The following is a 17,335-nucleotide window of genomic DNA, read 5'->3' as shown; positions in this document are numbered from 1 at the left end:
AAACTTGCAAGATGCTGCACAAGAGGTCCCAATGCAAATGCAATAGCAACCCATCACTAAGTCAAAACTGTTGTCTTTGTCTTTGGGAAAGAAATAGATCAGTGTGCTTCAAAGAGGGTACATTAGTTAGCAGCCCAGGGTAGGAAGGTAGACACCTAGCAGTGAGTTCTCAGAGAGAAGCAGGGAGGCAGCATACCCCTTTGTAGTGAGCTGAGATTAGATAGAAGACTGACCAGTGATGGGTAATACCCTTGCTTTAGCTTGGAAGGAAAGTGAAGCCATACACAAACAAATGTTTTGATAACTGCAAGTGTTTATGAGGGATGAGGGCTAAGAGTATCCAATTTATAGTAGGAAATTTCTCTTTTAGCTTTGCTCTCGCTGGGTGTTATGCTGCTTGAAATCAGGAAGTAGAATTTGATAATACAGGTGCTGATAAAAAAAAAAAAAAGTACACCTGAAATAAGCTTCATAGCCAAGCCTCCTGACAACACAGAAAACCTAGGTGCCCATCTAGTACTTAGAGCAGGATTTAAAAGTGATTCTCACCTTTTCCCTCTCATGCCCACTCAATCCATCTGAGACCATTTTGTGGCTTCAACATGCTTCTGAACACAAAGCTCCAGGCAGCCTCTACCAATTTATCCTCCCTCTCTCCAAAATGAGAAGATTCACAATCATACTTGTCCTAATTTTATAATCACATCCTTGCAGAATAATAGCCTCCTATTTGAATGCTACCTATGGAAGATTTACCCACAACGAATGCTACCTATGGAAGATCCCCACAGAGATCCACTTAACTGAGTATATATCTCATCTGAAAATTTGTAACCTTTCCATATGGTATTATTTTAATAATTCAAGCGTAATTATTTTTAACAGTTGTCTTCAGGCTTTATACGATTATCTCAAAATGATATATAGCTACATTTATTTTAGGTCACCAACGTCTTCATTAAGCAGAATAGCATACAGTCCTATCAAGTTCAAATCTATAAAAATGCATCTGGAAATTAAATAAATGACAACCAGTGAATTTCCATAATACATATTAACCAATAATGAGATACAGTTTTCATTCATAATATCAGCAATATCTGAAAGACTTGTATTCAGAAACACAGATCCTGTCACATAATACTGGTAAAAATATAAATTGGTACAGTTTTTAAAAGGGTAAATTGATACTAACAAAAGTATAAATGTGCATACTCTTTCCTGGAGCAATCTTATTTCTAGAAATATATTGTATAAACTAAAATATACATTATATTTTGTTGATTTTAAGACACACAGTTTTATATTTTACATTTCTGAGATTAGAATGTTAGGTTATAGTTTAATTGGCACTTTTTTTCTTTCTAGGTGACATATAAAATAATTGTGTTTTTTAGAATTGACAGACTCAGAGTTTGTGAAATATGGTATTAAGGATATATTATTGAAGCACTGTTTATCTTGGCAGAAAACTAAAAACAACATAAATATCTATAAAATGCCATACTCCGTAGTCATTACGTAGGATAAGGAAGGCATTATGGTAGTATGACCATGATATATTTTAAGTAAAGACATCAAATTATAGATTGATGTGTAAGAGGAAAAAAAGATGAACGCTGGGTATACATTTGTATATACACATTACTGTATATAGCTTTTATAATTAAATGTTTTATTAACTTGATGCTAAGAAAGTATCTGGAAAGCAATTAATCTCATCAGAAAAGAATCACGAGGAGAAGAACTTAAAATGAAATTCACCTTTTCGCTGGTCCATCCCATGCCTGCAAGGAAAGCCATGACCAACGTGCACAGTCCTCCTGATCCAGGGAAACCAAAATGCACACTGCTGAACACGGCTAGCACAGACAACCCCAACACAAGGAATGTTCTCCTACACACAAGTTTGTCCTTTAGGAGAAAAAATTCATTCGATCAATTATTTCAAATCCCTGATTTTTAATGATTAATAGATTTTTCCATATCTAGGATTTAGAAAGAAAATTAAAATTAAAATGACTATGTAAATAGACAAAGTGTACAACATAACATTTACTTTCTTTTCTTCAACAAAAGCAGAGTTAGCACACTACAAAGGTGGGTTCTTTCAGGAACACCAATTCTTCTGCAGTTATCAATGCAGAATTTCACAGCACTTAATGAAGTAGCAGAAAAAACGTACATGAGCTTTGGAGCTGGACAGACCAAGGTTAAACTTAAGCTTTTATACATCATTGGCATATGTAGTGTCCACACTGCTTAACCTCTCCAAGCCTTGTTTCCTGAAAGCATTCATATTATAGGGTTTGTGTGAAGGTTAAATAACTATCTCTTTATTTTCAGGCTTTATATTTCCTCTTTTAAATTTGATGTTCCCTTGGTTTTTCTTTCTAAATCTTTGAATACCAGGAAGCTTTAAGAGGTTCTAGACTGACAGTAGTTTTTGTTGCTGTTGTTTTAAAGTCTAATAATTGCGTAATTTTTTCCCCTTTACTTTTCCCTGTTTGGCCTTTGAAACTTGTTGATCACTTTAGAAAGTAGGTCTTTAAAGTGCTTGACTTGGCAAAGGCATGCAAGCTCTGGAGGTGAATTTCCTGAGTTTATTCCCAGTTCCACTGCTTTCTAGCAATGTGACCTTGTTCAAGTCACTTACCCTGCCTAAGCCTCAATTTCCCTATCAGTAAAATGGTCATGGTAATAGAATCTCTTTATGAACTATTTTGTGGATTGTACTAGAGCAGTGCTTTCCAATAGAATGTTTAGTGATGATGGAACCATTCTAGATCTGCTATAGCCACATGTAGCTAGCCGCTGTTGTACTCAACAAAGTGGCACTAGATGATGATTGACTGATTTATGTATGTGTGTTGTGTGTGTATGTATGTATGTATTAGAGATGGGCTCTTGCTGTGTTGCCCAGACTGGACTCAAACTCCCAGAGGGATCCTTTTGCCTCAGCCTCCTGAGTGACTGGGACTACCAGGCCTGGCTAGAAGCTAAGGTATTTTGGTACTAAAAAGGATAATAAAAAAAGCTACTATACATTTGGGTTTAGTTAAGTATTATGAATATTTTAAAAACTTGCATATCCAATTACTTTGGAACTGATATTATTTATTTTATAGTGAAATTTTAAATATACAAAATATTAAACAGAAACAAATTACAGGACCATATTAAAATCTTCCATACTGAGCCCACTTCATAAATCTCATGGACAGCACTGATATAGCAATAAGTAACTTTAAAATGAGGGCCCATTTGCTCAAATATGCCTTTCATATCTGTCTTTGAAGGAAGTATTCTAGAATGTTTTCCCAATGATATTTGAGAGCACAACCTTCCCACAGATTATTTCTTTCACCTGGTCACGGCTTGGAAAGTATTGAATGAAAAATCCTAGAACAGATCCAGTTGCCATACCAATTACCACCTCCAAAACTCCTCTGAGGACATTAAAGACAGTGGAGCCTAAAAAATACATTAAAAAAAACTTAGAGCTATAAATCCAACAAATACCCAAGTTTTATTCTACAATCATCAACATAAAGCATCTAATTACAAAGAAGGAACATTTTAAAGACAGTTTCTGCTTTCTACATTCTTAATTATGTAAATAGAACCTATATTTTTCCCCATAGCATACAGGATTTAGGAAACTTTAATTAAAAAAAACTTTTTTGTTAGCACATTATGCAAAAAATTATATTAAAGTTTCTCCACACATAAAGCCCTTCTTCACAGACTGTTCTAAGAAAAAATATACTAACTAGTTTCTAGGGTCTCTTGCTATTATGGTAATCATCTCTCTTATCTAAATAAAATTACCTCTGAAGTGATTTTATTGAGCTAGGATAGCTTTCCGCCAGGTAATGCTATGACTGTCAAAAGGATCCAGCTGTGATAGTAGCACTGTGCTTAAGCTATTGTGGTAAATAATTTACTATGAATGGGTAGAAAGTAGCTAATTAGTTTCAGTCTATGGTATAGTAAGGTGTTAAAAAAAATCTCTTAGGCCCCACCCCTGAAAATCTGATTCAGTATGTCTGGCAGGGCTCAGATCCAAAAGGTCTAAGGACCACTCTTAGTTGGCTGGGGGTGGGATGGGGAAAGGAAACACAGCAGAGTCAGCTAGGAAGGTTCTCCGAGCTGTAGCTTATGAAAACCCCACTGCCTCTGTTCTTTCTCCTCTCACCACCATGATTCTGATACAAACTCTGTTGCTCTAAAGCTGTGGTTCTTAATCCAAGCTGCACTAGTTTCCACTCCCAAAGGTTCTGATTTAATTGGTCTAAGATAGGACCCACATAAGGGTATTTTTAAAAACTGCTCAGGTAATTCTAGTGTGACGCTAAGGCTGAAAACCATTGTTTTAACAGTGTATACCAGGAAACTGGTAAGAACATAATTTGGATACGTGTAGTAGCATTAAAAATAAGAGTATGGAGTTGATTTAATAGGTAACAGAGAATCCTCAATGGTTCCTGAACAAGAAAGTAATGTTGTGAAAACAATGTTTTGAGAAAATCAGTTTACCAGGGATAGATGGAAGGCAGGCTCTGGAGCAATGAGAAAGAGCGGAGTTCCAGGTAACAGGCATAAGTTATACACAATCATAGAATGGGAAGATAACTATGGGGAGACAATAAGAATATATGACTTCCCAAGATGTGTTCCCACTATGGAATCTGAAGCTAAACTTAGGTTATAATTACACTTTGTCAATCATATAACATTGCAAATTTTATTTCCCAATTTTAGACATAAGATTAAGGAATGAACTTAAATTTGTGCCATGTCACAGGATAATAAAAGCATTGAACTGCTTCTTGGCCTTTTGGCTAAGGTCAAGTGTAGTATCTGTTCACATCAGTTTAATATAGATGTTGAACAACAGTGGGAGAAAAAATAAAATTCCTCTTTTATAATACTTGAAGCAAAATACATCAATTTCAGACACTAAGTATTAATAGGACACCCATTAAAAGCATTGCTGCTTATTACCCATAAAAAGCTGAGAAGGAGAGAAGAAAAATTGTTCTTATTTTAAAGGCATGCTGTTCCTTTTACTTAGACTGCTCTCTGTCTTTCATGCTCCTTGAAAAACCTACTCATCTTTTGTGTGAAGTCTCCAGGCCTAAACTTTCCTGGGTCACTTCAAGCACATGCTGTTCTTTAAATCTATCTTGTACCTCCCCTACTGCACCCAGTGTGTGCTACTTGAGCAGTCTCTATCTAGAGGGAGGAAGAGAGTAAAGATAGATAGCTTATGGCCCCTCCTTAGGTACAGAACTCTTAGTGTTCTTTGGCCTATTTTTAATTTGCCTTAATCAATTATTAAGTAAATATGTCATGCTTATAACATTTTAATCTACGTCTCTAGAGTGCAAGAGTAATAAAGCCTGTTGTGAACTCATTAGGTTACCTGTGGAAAAGGCTATGCCCAAGCAGGTGTTGAAGCCAGTGATAGCCAGAATGTCATCGAAGCTGCCAGCTGCCATGAGTAAGGTTGGGACACCTTTCTCAACACCATAGCCTCCTCCCTGTAAAAGGAGCATTGACGGTACCACAACTGCTGGAGATACAGCACCTAAAACAAAACTAAGCAGATAGTGCTTTAAACATTTATGATAACATCTTACTTATTATTATTTTGAAATTATAATACCCTCCACTTTTTTAAGGGTTATACTTTGGACAACTACAGTTGTTCAAATAGCAGAGAAGCATGAATCCAGAAAAACACGTATGTGTAAAACTTCTATAGAACACTGTTTTTCAAAATGTAGCCACAGACAACCTGCTTCAGACTACTTAGGTTGCCTAAAAATGTATTTTTATTGGTATAGAAGGCCTAATGAGGGTAAGTCCAGGATGCTGGCTTTTTTAAACCAAAAAATTTATGTTACAAAGTTTGAAAAACAATGCTTGGACTTTCTGATTTGGAACTCAGTGATGCTGGGCCTTCTGTCAGGGATTGCTATGTCAAATAAGGCAACAGATTAGAAGAAAATGATATGACAGTCAGATTGATGCCAGTAATAACAGCAGTTGTTAACAGCAGAAAGCATTTAACAGTACTTACTATGTACCAGACACCATTTTGAGCATTTTACATGTATTTGCTAATTTAATCCTCACAACAACCCTATAGAATAGATATATTTTATCTTTTAGAATTGAGGAAACTGAGACACAGGGAGATTAAATAATTGTTAAAGATCACACACTGGAAAATCACAGGGCTGGGATTTGAATCCAGGGAGTAGAGTTCAAGAGTCTTAACCATGAGAAGAACTTCTTATTTCTTGCTGACTTATTAGCATGAAATTCTCACTAAGTCCTTTCTAATTTATTTACTTTGTGTGGCTCTTAACCATTGGAAGTAAAGAATTGACAGTGGAAGGAGGAAACAACAGTAGCTGTTGATCACTGTTGCTATGTTCATTATCCTTTGTGCAGACTTTAGGTGAAATCTGGTGTCTCTTTAACAGGCATGGAATCAGGTGTAGGCAAAGGACCAAGACTTCTTCAACAGTTTAATAGTAGGTGCTAACTATAAGAGTTAGTGCCTAATAACACATAAACGATATTTTGAAGTTAGAATATTTAGATTATGCTGTAACATCTATCTTGCATTTTCTGATGTCTATAAGAAAATTCTATTATGCATTCTCTTGTATGGAATCAGGGAAAGCCCTAAATATCCCTATATATTGTCATATGACAAATAAACAATAATTACCCCAGTATAAATCCCCATTGCCATGGTAAACCCAGCAGGTAATGGGAAAGAAGAGCAGATGTGCACGCCTCCACAATACAGGGACCCATGGACAGTCTTACACAAACACCCTTCAACTTCTTCAGGGCCTGAAATAGAAAAATAGACATCCTAATGTAATCTTCTGAAGATGTGCAGAGAAGATGACCTTCCCTGCTTTCTTTTCAGTATATGGACCATGTCTGGGTCATCACGAGTTTTCAAGGTAATGAGTTTTATTTAACAAACATTTTAGCACTCCAGGTGTTTTAAGACAGCTTATTTAGTCCTCACTACAACCTTATAAGTCAGGTAATACTATTATCCCCACTTTTTTTTAGATATCCTCATCTGAAAAGTCACAGGCTAAAGTCATTTGCCCAAGACCATGAAACTGGTGAATGACGGGTCCAGGTCTGAATCCAGGCAGGCTGCTTTCAGCATCTGTGTTCATAATCTCTAGCTAATTTAACACTCTCAGTATTAGTTTTATTTATAACTTGTGGTCCCAGAATGAGGCTAAGATGAAGAGCTTCATCCCCCAAGGACACTCATTCCTGTATTCAAAGACATACATGAAAACAAAGAGAATTTAAAAAGCATACTTGAGATTCATTAGGCAGTTTCCTGAGCTAGTATAGTTAGCCCTGAACACTTATATAGGGCTTCACAAACCAAAAATATGTTGTTTTCTCCCCTATGAGCATTATTTATAGCCATGGTCTATATCTACGTCAGAGAAAAGTGGGGCCTTTATTCTTGGTGCTCTCCCCATACACAGACCCTACCTTTCTCCAGGAAAAAGAATGAGACCGGCGGGTGGGGTGGTTCATGCCTGTAATCCCAGCACTTTGGGAGGCCGAGGCAGGTTGATCACCTGAGGTCAGGAGTTTGAGACCAGACTGGCCAACACGGCGAAAACTCGTCTCTACTAAAAATACAAAAATTAGTGGGGCATGGTAGTGCACATCTGTAATCTCAGCTACTTCAGAGGCTGAGGCAGGAGAATCACTTGAAGCTGGGAGGTGGTGGTTGCAGTGAGCTGAGATCGAGTCATTGTACTCCAGTCTGGGCGACAGAGCAAGACTTCCTCTCAAAAAAAAAAAAAAAAAAAAAAAGGGAAGAGAATGAGACCATCTTTTGAGTTACTGCGAAGCACAAGGTCCTATGTACAAAACAATCCTCCGTGAAAAAAATTCTATTCTATGCTCAAGAATGTCATGCAAAGTGTCCATATCCATTTCCTAATGCTTAGTGATTCTAAATATCTAAAGTATTGAAGAAACTAAATTCCTATTTAATAATGAGAAATTGACACATCATACCTTTGAATCCAGACCAAGGCCAGCACGAACCAGGATGATAGACAGGGCTATGCTTCTCAAAGAGGAGGACCATTTGTGCTTAATCTGTACATTATCATTGATGACTGGGATATTTCTGATGAGAAACCCTGCAAGCAGCATGCCTTGAATGAAGAAATCAAACATGTCTAGTTAGTTTTCAAATACAAAAAATATTTTTAGTGCTTTAATTTTATAGACACTACTATATAATTCCAGGAACCACTTCACTAATGCTTAGAAGAAACTGTTAAACTTTTAATTAAAAAAAAAGTATAATAAATTAAAGCAGCTAAGAAAATACTTTAATGTGCAGATAAAAAGATAGATTATAATAATTAATATTATCAAAATAACTGAACTTAAAAGGGAGATAAGATGCAGCATTTAGATAGATAGTATGATCAAATTCTAAATTTAAAATGTTTTTTAACATCTAAATACAATGTCAGTTCAGTCATCCCCTTGTGTGCGAACAGCAAACAGCCCCTGAAATTATTTGCTATGTCAGATTACTTGAAATATCAATAAATACTTCTATGGATTCTATTTCACCTTCAGAGTAGATAATTTCATAAGAGACATATAACCTACTTTGCAAAGGTTTTAGATATCAATTATGATGAAATGGACATTGCCCTGTGATGTCAGCTGGTGACTTCTTTCACTCAGTCATTCAGCTCTACTGAATGCCTTCAGCAAATTAGACACTAGAGTGTGCATCATGCATATAATAATGGACATTTCAACAAGGTTTCAGCTTCTAGGGAACAAGACAAGCGGACAATATCAATTTTATGAAAGCATGAGGGGGATGTTATATGAGCTGAGACAGGAAGGGGAATTTAGAGAAGGGGGAAGGGGAGAAAAAAATGGCTGGGGGAGTTGAGAAGTTTCTGGAAAAGATAGTAGTTTATTCAAAGGTAGAAGAAAAAGTGACTCACTCTGAAAACTGCAAGTAGTTGAGTGTAACTGAGGAAACTGAGTAGTTTGTGAGGGAATTCTGCCTTCATTGATACCACATGCCCACACAAAGGGAAAGGTTTCTGTGAGAGACTGTCAGCCTCTTCCCTCCATGCTTCTCCAGCAGTGCCCTGTTTTCACCTTGTCCTTATAAGCACCACACTTCAAACAACTAAATAAATTTACCGAAGTTAGTATATTTTGTGATGCAAGATGGGTGAAGAGAGACAACTGCAAGTAGAGCTTTTCGTGACCTGCTGCACATGAAAGCATCACGCCAGGCGTCTCATCTCTCATCACTGCCATTTATCTACGGGAAAGACTCTAAGTTCTGAATGCTGCAGTGACAGTCTTTCTGGAACGTTTATTGGGCAACAGTATGAACAGGCTTGGTTTTTGGAAGAAATAATGATGAGTTATACATGCACATGTTAAAATTAAGAAACTGTTGACAAATATAAAGTGGCAAGTACATACTGTATCCCAACTGCAACTTTCCATCTTCATTCTTGAATGTTTTTTCACTGTTAAGGGTCTTTTGTGACTTTCCAGAAAGTTTCTGTAACTATTCAAGAATATTTCTGTGTGTATATGCTCTTTTGTGCTGGTCACAAATAGGACACTTATACACATGTGCAGCATGTTTTGTTTTCCCATTTAATAATATATCCTGCACATTTTCCCACTGAAGCACATATATATTTGCTTTATTCCCCTTTAATAGCTGCAATAGTATCTCACTGTTTGGAAGTTTCATAATTTTTGGACCACTAATCTATTAATAGATTTTAAGGAAACTTTCAGGTTTTTCCTTATAAACAGTGCTGAAATGAGCACAATTCATACATCAAGGTGAGCGAGCATTACTGCCTGAGCTCTGCCTCCTGTCACATCAGCAGTAGCATTAGATTCTCATAGGAGCATGAGTTCCATTGTGAACTGCACATGCAAGGAATCTAGGCTGTGTGCTCCTTATGAGAATCTAATTAATACCTGGTGATCTGAGGTGGAAAACTTCATCCCGAAACCATTGCCTCTGTCGTCCATGGAAAAATTGTCTTCCACGAAACCAGTCCCTGGTGCCAAAAAGTCTGGAGACTACTTATCTAGTTCACCTCTTTGTTACTAGGATCACATACAAGGCTAGCATGTAGCAGGCACTACGAAACGAATAAGCATGGGTAGGTTCCAATTAACATTCAATTTATAAAAAGAAGTGGTCTGCCAACCCTTTATTCTAGCATACAGGCATATTAAGAAGCAATTCATTTTAATAGTAATTCAATTAATAACTTTAGAGAACAAAAAACATCCATGAGAAATAATATGAATTAAGTGGAATACTTTAGTTTTACCTAAAATTAAAAATACATTGAGAAATGGGACATACTTCATGCTTCTCCAGCAGTGCCCTCTTTTCACCTTGTCCTTATAATTCTACTTCTTTTTATATTTAATTTTAATTACTGACCACAAGTTCAAAAGCAAATAGTACTGGTGTCTGCTAGCCAATCCTGATTGTTCTCACTCATATAGCTAACAGAAAAAAAAAAAAAAAAAAACCCTTCAGGAAATATGTGCAAATATATATACATGTATGAAAAGGAGGTGGTTTTTTACTAAAACTGGGTGATAATAAATCTCTTAGAAATGAACACAAAATGTCTCTGTGGTAAACAAATTTTATAATGCAGAATTCTTTGAAGAAACATTAAATGTATCACATCTAGTTTTAAGACTAATTTGTGTATATGTCTTGTTTGGGCAGTTCTCTTTGTCTCTGAGGGGTATTTTCAGCTATGTCTTCAAGAATCATAATATTTTATTTTACTTTTATCCTTTTTGAGATGGAGTGTCGCTCTTGTCACTCAGGCTAGAGTGCAGTGGCATGATCTTGTCTCACTGCAGCCTCCACCTCCCTGGTTCAAGCGGTTCTCCTGCTTTAGCCTCCCAAGTAGCTGGGATTACAGCAAGCCCAGCTAATTTTTGTATTTTTAGTAGAGATGGGAGTTTCGCCATGTTTGTTTTCAGTAGAGATGGATTTTCACCAGACTGGTCTTGAACTCCTGACCTCAGGTGATCCACCTGCTTCGGCCTCCCAAAGTGCTGGTGTGCTGGTAAATGTTTAACAAGTGGCTTACCGAAAAACGTATGCATTTTATATAGGCACATACATTATTAAATTTTACTGATATAAAGGATGTGCAGCACACAGTTTACAAATATACAGTCTCCACTGTAAATTCTATATAGCCAATTTCTTCTCATAGAATGTTTTCACTGCTGTTTTTCAAACTTCTGTGTCCATAACCAACTATGGTTGCAGTTCTACCAAGATTTGACAGAATCAGACAAGAAATAAGTGGTTGCGTACTATCCGATTCAGCAAAGAAGTCACACATCATGGATGAGTGAGTGCAGTTTCACCATGAATGTTACTTGATATTTTTGCTTATATTAATTAATAAGATGAAAATGAAACAATAAAAATACATGTCAGAACTTCACTCTGTCAATGATGTAAGTGACTTACACAATGACAAACCTTGATTTGTAGCATTTGCTGATTTTTTTGTTACAGATACTTCTATGGCCGATTTTAAGCTACAATATGATGTCACTGAAAGTGGAGTTGGGAAGAGGTGGCAGTGGCACACCATTATGTAGTATTTCCACGATCTCAAGAGCATAGGTGAGGGGAAATGGAGTAAAACAGGAAGTGATCAGTGTTGAGCACTGACGGCTTTTTTTTTTTTTTTTTTTTTTGAGACGGAGTTTCGCTCTTGTTACTCAGGCTGGAGTGCAATGGTGCGATGTCGGCTCACCGAAACCTCTGCCTCCTGGGTTCAGGCAATTCTCCTGGACGGCTTGTTTTTAATGTCAGTTATTTAATTTTAAGTTTGTATATGTATATATTTTTGCGACTAGGTCTTGTTCTATTGCCCAGGTTGGAGTGTAGTGGTGCAATCATGGCTCATGGAAGCTGTGACCTCCCAGGTTCAATCAATCCTCCCACCTCAGCCTTCTGAGTAGCTTGAGACTACAGTCACCAAGCCCGGCTAATTTTTGTATTTTTTTGTAGAGACGGGGTTTCACCAGGTTGCCCAGGCTGGGCTCAAACTCCTGAGCTCAAGCAATCTGCCTACCTTGGCCTCCCAAAGTGGTGGGATTACAGGCATGAGCCACAACACCCGGGCCAGGATAATTTAAGTTTTTTAATTGCCACGTTTAACAACTGGATCACAGGACTCCTCAAAATTTAACAACTGGCTTTTGGCTCCAGCATGGCAAATACAGAAATATTTCATTCCTTCATTTCTCAAAGCTTTCCAAACTATTATTTTAAAAATGTGGTTTACTCTGGAGAAAACAGGAAACATTTAACACTTACCAAGAAGAGAAGGCAGTGGAGGCAATGTAGGTAACTTAATAAGCTCCAAAAGTTTACCTCCAGTGATGGCACAATAGAATAGAATTATAACTCCAAATAGGTTTCCTCCAGGAAGACATTCACTGCCAGTAATTGACCAAACCACAGCCCACAGAAGAACAATAATGGTAACTGAAATAAGCCAGGAATACTAGTTACTATCAATCAGTTGTCACATGCAGGTTTTGAACACAATCTAAAATAATTTTTACAAATAAATACTGAATGAAAATGCAAATATTTATAATTATGTTTAATCTGTAAAGAGTATCAGTAAGATGAACAACTGGGTAATTGCCAACATCTTAAGAAATAGGATATTATTTATGAATTTGTCTATCTGCCCCTCCTCATCCATCTCCCTTCACCCTGCCAGAAGGAACCATTGATTTTTTTTCACCATTCACTTATTTTTCTTTATAATTTTACCACAAATATATTATTTAGTTCTGCCTTGAATTAGAATTATTATTTCTTTTTTTAGTCAATATTTGTTTAGAATTACCTACAAAGTTACCTTTTTCGAAATCATTATTCATCATGGCATTTCAAACTTTTCTTTTTGTTTTGAAACAGGGCCTCTATAGCCCAGGTTGGAGTACAGTGGCACGATTATGGCTCACTGTAACCTTAACCTCCCAGGCTCAAATGACCCTCCTGCCTCAGCCTCTTATGTAGCTGGACTACAGGTGTGTACCATCATGCCCGGCTAACTTCTTAAAATTTTTTTAGTAGAGACAGGGTTTCATCATGTTACCCAGGCTGGTCTTGAACTCCCAAGTTCAAGCAATCCTGTCTCAGCCTCCCAAAGTGCTGGGTTTATAGGTGTGAACCATCTTACCTGGCCTCAAATTGTTCATCTGGAACAATTATCCTGCTGCCTAAAGTGTCTCCTTTAGGGAAAAGCATTTCCATAAGAATGTGAAATAGGCCAGGCGTGGTGGTTCATGCTTGTCCCGTCACTTTAGGAGGTCAAGGCAAGAGGATTGCTTGCGCTCAGGAGTCCTAAACCAGTCTGAGCAACATAGTGAGATCTCATCTCTGCTAAATATAAAATAAAAAAAAATAGCTGGATGTGGTGGTGGGCACCTGAAATCCCAGCTACTCAGGAAGCTGATGCAGGGATCACTTGAGGCCAGGAGTTCGAGGATGCAGTGAGCTACAATTACACCACTGCACTCCAGCCTGTTACACAGCAACACCCTGCCTTAAAAAAAAAAAGAAAAAAAAAAAAAAAGAAACGTTTGCCTGTTTGAAAACTTGTGTTTTATAAACCTGTATACTAAAAATTGAAAAGCTCATGGGGAAAACAAAGTTGGGGCAGACCACTCAAAACTGGTGACCAAAGCACTAAGAAAAACCAAAACAATCCTAATAAGAGTCTTAGCACAGATGGATCTACACTGACATTCATGTCCCATGCAGACAGTCTGTTCTTTACAGACTTAAACCTGGCATCACATTGCCTGCTTCAGGATGGAGATTCTCAAGGGTATTTTCTTTAAGCAGAGAGCAGTCCCATCGAAATTTGATCCATATTGTAGCCCTCTGCATCAATAAAAAAAAAAATGTCAACGAAAGAAAAAGCGTTGGCAGCTTCTTTACCTCAGCTTGTATTCTCAGCCCCTTTATCCACATGCGTAGTTTTATTAGATAGCTTAATGCTGTAGAATGTTTGAGTCCTTGAAGCCCCTAAACCAGCTACTAATTGCTTGAAAAGACAGCACTTCTACAGAGATTTCATCGTTTAAAAGGTCCTCATGTAGGGTAGGCTTTATCTTTCATTGTAAGAAAGCATATATTTGGTCTTTATTCCCCCAATTCACTTTGCCTTCACTTGCTATTGCTTAATGATACAAGATATTAATGGATCAGGAAAAATTATACACAAAACTGCAAATTCCATGCACTCTGACACAATTCTCCTATTTACCACTGCATATGAGCTAATTCATGATATAGAAATACTCTGTATCAGAGCATGCTGTATTTCTCAAGAGAATCTGTTGTAGTAAATTCTTAGTTTTATTGTCTGGAATTATCTTTATTCTCATTCTTAAAATACAGTTTTTCTAGGTATATCCCAGTTTTACCTTAAATTCTATGTATAGTGTTATTGTCTCTCTGTTCCTTGAAAATAATATTCCTTGGTTTTTCTGGTTTTGAAGAGCCTAATTTCAGCTATTTAAAGGAATTCTTTTTCCTTGTTTTTAACATCTTCTCTTTTTCTTTGGCGTTGATTTCAGTATGATGTGTTTAGGTGTGACTTTCTTTTGTTTTGCTTAGGATTAATTTTTTTAAAGAAATCAATTCTGGAAAATTCTTATTCTTTATTTCTTCAAATGTTTCCTCTTTCCCATTCTCCTTTTCTATGTTGATAACCCTAGTTCTCATATTTTTCATCTTTGTGTGTACTGCATTCTAGGTAATCTCTTCAGATTTATTCACCAGTTCACCAATTTTATTTTTATTTATTTATTTATTTATTTTTTTACTTATTCTGCTGCCTCATTTGTCCATTGAGTTTTTAATTTCAACTACTATCCTATAGCTTTCATTTCTAGAAGTTCAACTTGGTTCTTCAAATCTATTCATTTTTAAAATAGTTATTTGTTTTTTACTCATGTTTTCTAATTCTTAACTCCTTTATAAATGTTTTATATTCTATTTCTGATAATGCACCTTTTTGAAATCAGTTTTGCTTCCTTTTGCATGTTGTAGTTTTTTTTTAGTTTGTTTTTTTTTGCAACAGTGAGCTCTCCCTTGAAACTCTGTCTGAAAGTAAACTTTTTAGTTTGTCTTTTGCAACAGTAAGCTCTCCCTTGGAACTCTGTCCAACTTTGTTGGAACCTTCGGTTGAATGAGTTTTCCCAGATGGGATCTGAATTTACTTCTACCATGTACTTGAAAGCTTACCATCTGAGACCATCTGAAAATGTTGTCTGAAAATAGATACATTTTCAAATTGAATTGTTTCTGTTAAATTGAAGACAAATCAGGATGAAGTTAAACATTTTGATTGGAGACCCCACACCTGCCCCAGCCAGGAACCACAGTTGAGACAGGTTTAGTTACAGGCCTCACCTGCAGAACAGGTTTACCTCAAATTTGCCATCACATTCGGTTTCAGCTTTATGTAGGTGAAGGAAAATGCTTTTTTTTTGGTTAGAATTCTCCCAACCTGGGCAGGCTCCAGCTTAGCCTCCTGTGCTCTCAGCACTCTCAAAATCAATCTCAAGTTCCCTGAGGTTTAGAAACATCCAGGGTGGAGCCACCTTGAGTGCTTATTGATCTCTTCTACTTACACTTTGGTTCTGGTGTCTGATGATTCCCTGTTTTCCTTACAGATTATTTCAAAGACTTAAAATATTTTTTCAGATGATTTCCTTGGTTTGTGACAGGATTGCTCATTGAGTCTTGTCTACCGTACTGCTAGAGATTGAATTCAATGTGCCTTTTTCTAAACCCTCACAGAATTGTTCCAGATTTTCTAGGCTTATGATACTACTGCAGTAAAATAACTAAGGGGCTTTTGGTATTTTCCAATTAGCTACAAGGGTTAAAATTTCTATGCAATATTAGAGGTAGATTGGGAAAGCAGGATTTGCCAGTTATTATACTAAATTCTCCTTTATTGCAGCATAAACCCAAGTCAATATTAAATTCAGCAAGGTGGAATTAAGATTCTTGTTTTCTCTTTTCTACTTCAAGATTATTAAAAAAAAAATCTCTAATTCTCTTTCCCTGTGCCTTACTTGAAATACCGTTGTAAATACATAGCAAATGGTATGTCTATAAAGTTTCTCTAAATCATGTTTAAATCAGTTAATTTACTTCTCATTTACAATTATGGAAAACCACAGATTTTCACATGTAAGATTTACTTTTTTTTTTTTTTTTTTTGAGATGGAGTTTCACTCTTGTTGCCCAGCTTGGAGTACAATGGCATGATCTCAGCTCACTGCAACCTCCACCTCCCATGTTCAAGTGATTCTCTTCCCTCAGCCTCCCAAGCAGCTGGAATTATAGGCACCCACCACTACGGCCAGCTAATTTTTTGTATTTTTAGTAGAGACAAGGTTTCACTATGTTGGCCAGGCTGGTCTCGAACTCCTGACCTTGTGATCACCTGCCTTGGCCTCCTAAAGTGCTAGGATTACAGGATTGAGCCACCACGCATGGCCTACTTTTTAAGAAGATTACTGATATATACTGCATAGACACAGAAAAGAATATAGGACAAAAGTTGTCTTGTAAACCTCTGGGACAGAAGAACAGAAAAATAAGCAATGAGATGTTTATTTAACATGAATCTCATTTTTCAGGCTGCTTTATGAATGATTACACAATTTAAAAATATGAGCCTCAAAATTACATTATTCATTTTTTACTCTTTCCTTATGTTGGTCCATATCTATTTCACTGTAAACATTTTAACTATAAATGTGTCACATTTTGAATAATAAAAGTTTTTTTAAAAAAATTAAAAGAACAGAAAAGGTATTAAATTATCTGTTGTCTTATCAGCTAGTATACATTTTTGGATTCTGGTTTTCTATACATGTTCTAAGTTTGAGATTTTCTTCCATGCTAGTTAAGTAACCTGACTTGGTTTCATTAAAACATATCTAGAGCCTAAAGTATCACATATTATGCTTGGCTTTCACTGTCCCAGATGTTAATGGTAAACATGTCTTTCAGAGCCCACAAAGTATAACTATAGAACTGAGTCTCATTTTTCAGTAAACATAACACATGTGGGAATCCGTATATTTACTTTGATGATGTTATTATTCCTCAGCATAATTTTTGAAATTGCCTTTAACTCTGCTT

At 36.5% G+C, this 17,335-nt stretch overlaps 1 protein-coding gene and 1 pseudogene across 7 annotated transcripts in view; one reads left to right on the top strand and one right to left on the bottom strand.

Annotated features, from left to right (window-relative positions):
- Positions 1 to 17,335, bottom strand: part of SLC9B2 (solute carrier family 9 member B2) — a 53,796-nt gene that overhangs the window by 17,505 nt on the left and 18,956 nt on the right. For all 7 annotated transcript variants that reach the window (XM_032261589.1, XM_032261588.1, XM_032261590.1 and 4 more), the window contains 6 exons: positions 12,464 to 12,634; positions 8,092 to 8,234; positions 6,749 to 6,876; positions 5,429 to 5,604; positions 3,368 to 3,474; positions 1,765 to 1,914 (listed from right to left, as the gene is read on the bottom strand). In XM_032261589.1, the coding sequence (XP_032117480.1) occupies positions 1,765 to 1,914; positions 3,368 to 3,474; positions 5,429 to 5,604; positions 6,749 to 6,876; positions 8,092 to 8,234; positions 12,464 to 12,634 (875 nt within the window). The remainder of the gene's footprint in view (positions 1 to 1,764; positions 1,915 to 3,367; positions 3,475 to 5,428; positions 5,605 to 6,748; positions 6,877 to 8,091; positions 8,235 to 12,463; positions 12,635 to 17,335) is intronic.
- LOC116539004 lies at positions 4,825 to 4,936 on the top strand (annotated as a pseudogene).

Source organism: Sapajus apella, unplaced genomic scaffold, assembly GCF_009761245.1.
Source record: "Sapajus apella isolate SASKATOON/1434 unplaced genomic scaffold, GSC_monkey_1.0 scaffold124, whole genome shotgun sequence".
Taxonomy (NCBI): domain Eukaryota; kingdom Metazoa; phylum Chordata; class Mammalia; order Primates; family Cebidae; genus Sapajus; species Sapajus apella.
Note: the sequence above shows the minus strand (reverse complement) of the source record. Positions and strands in the feature narration are given on the sequence as shown.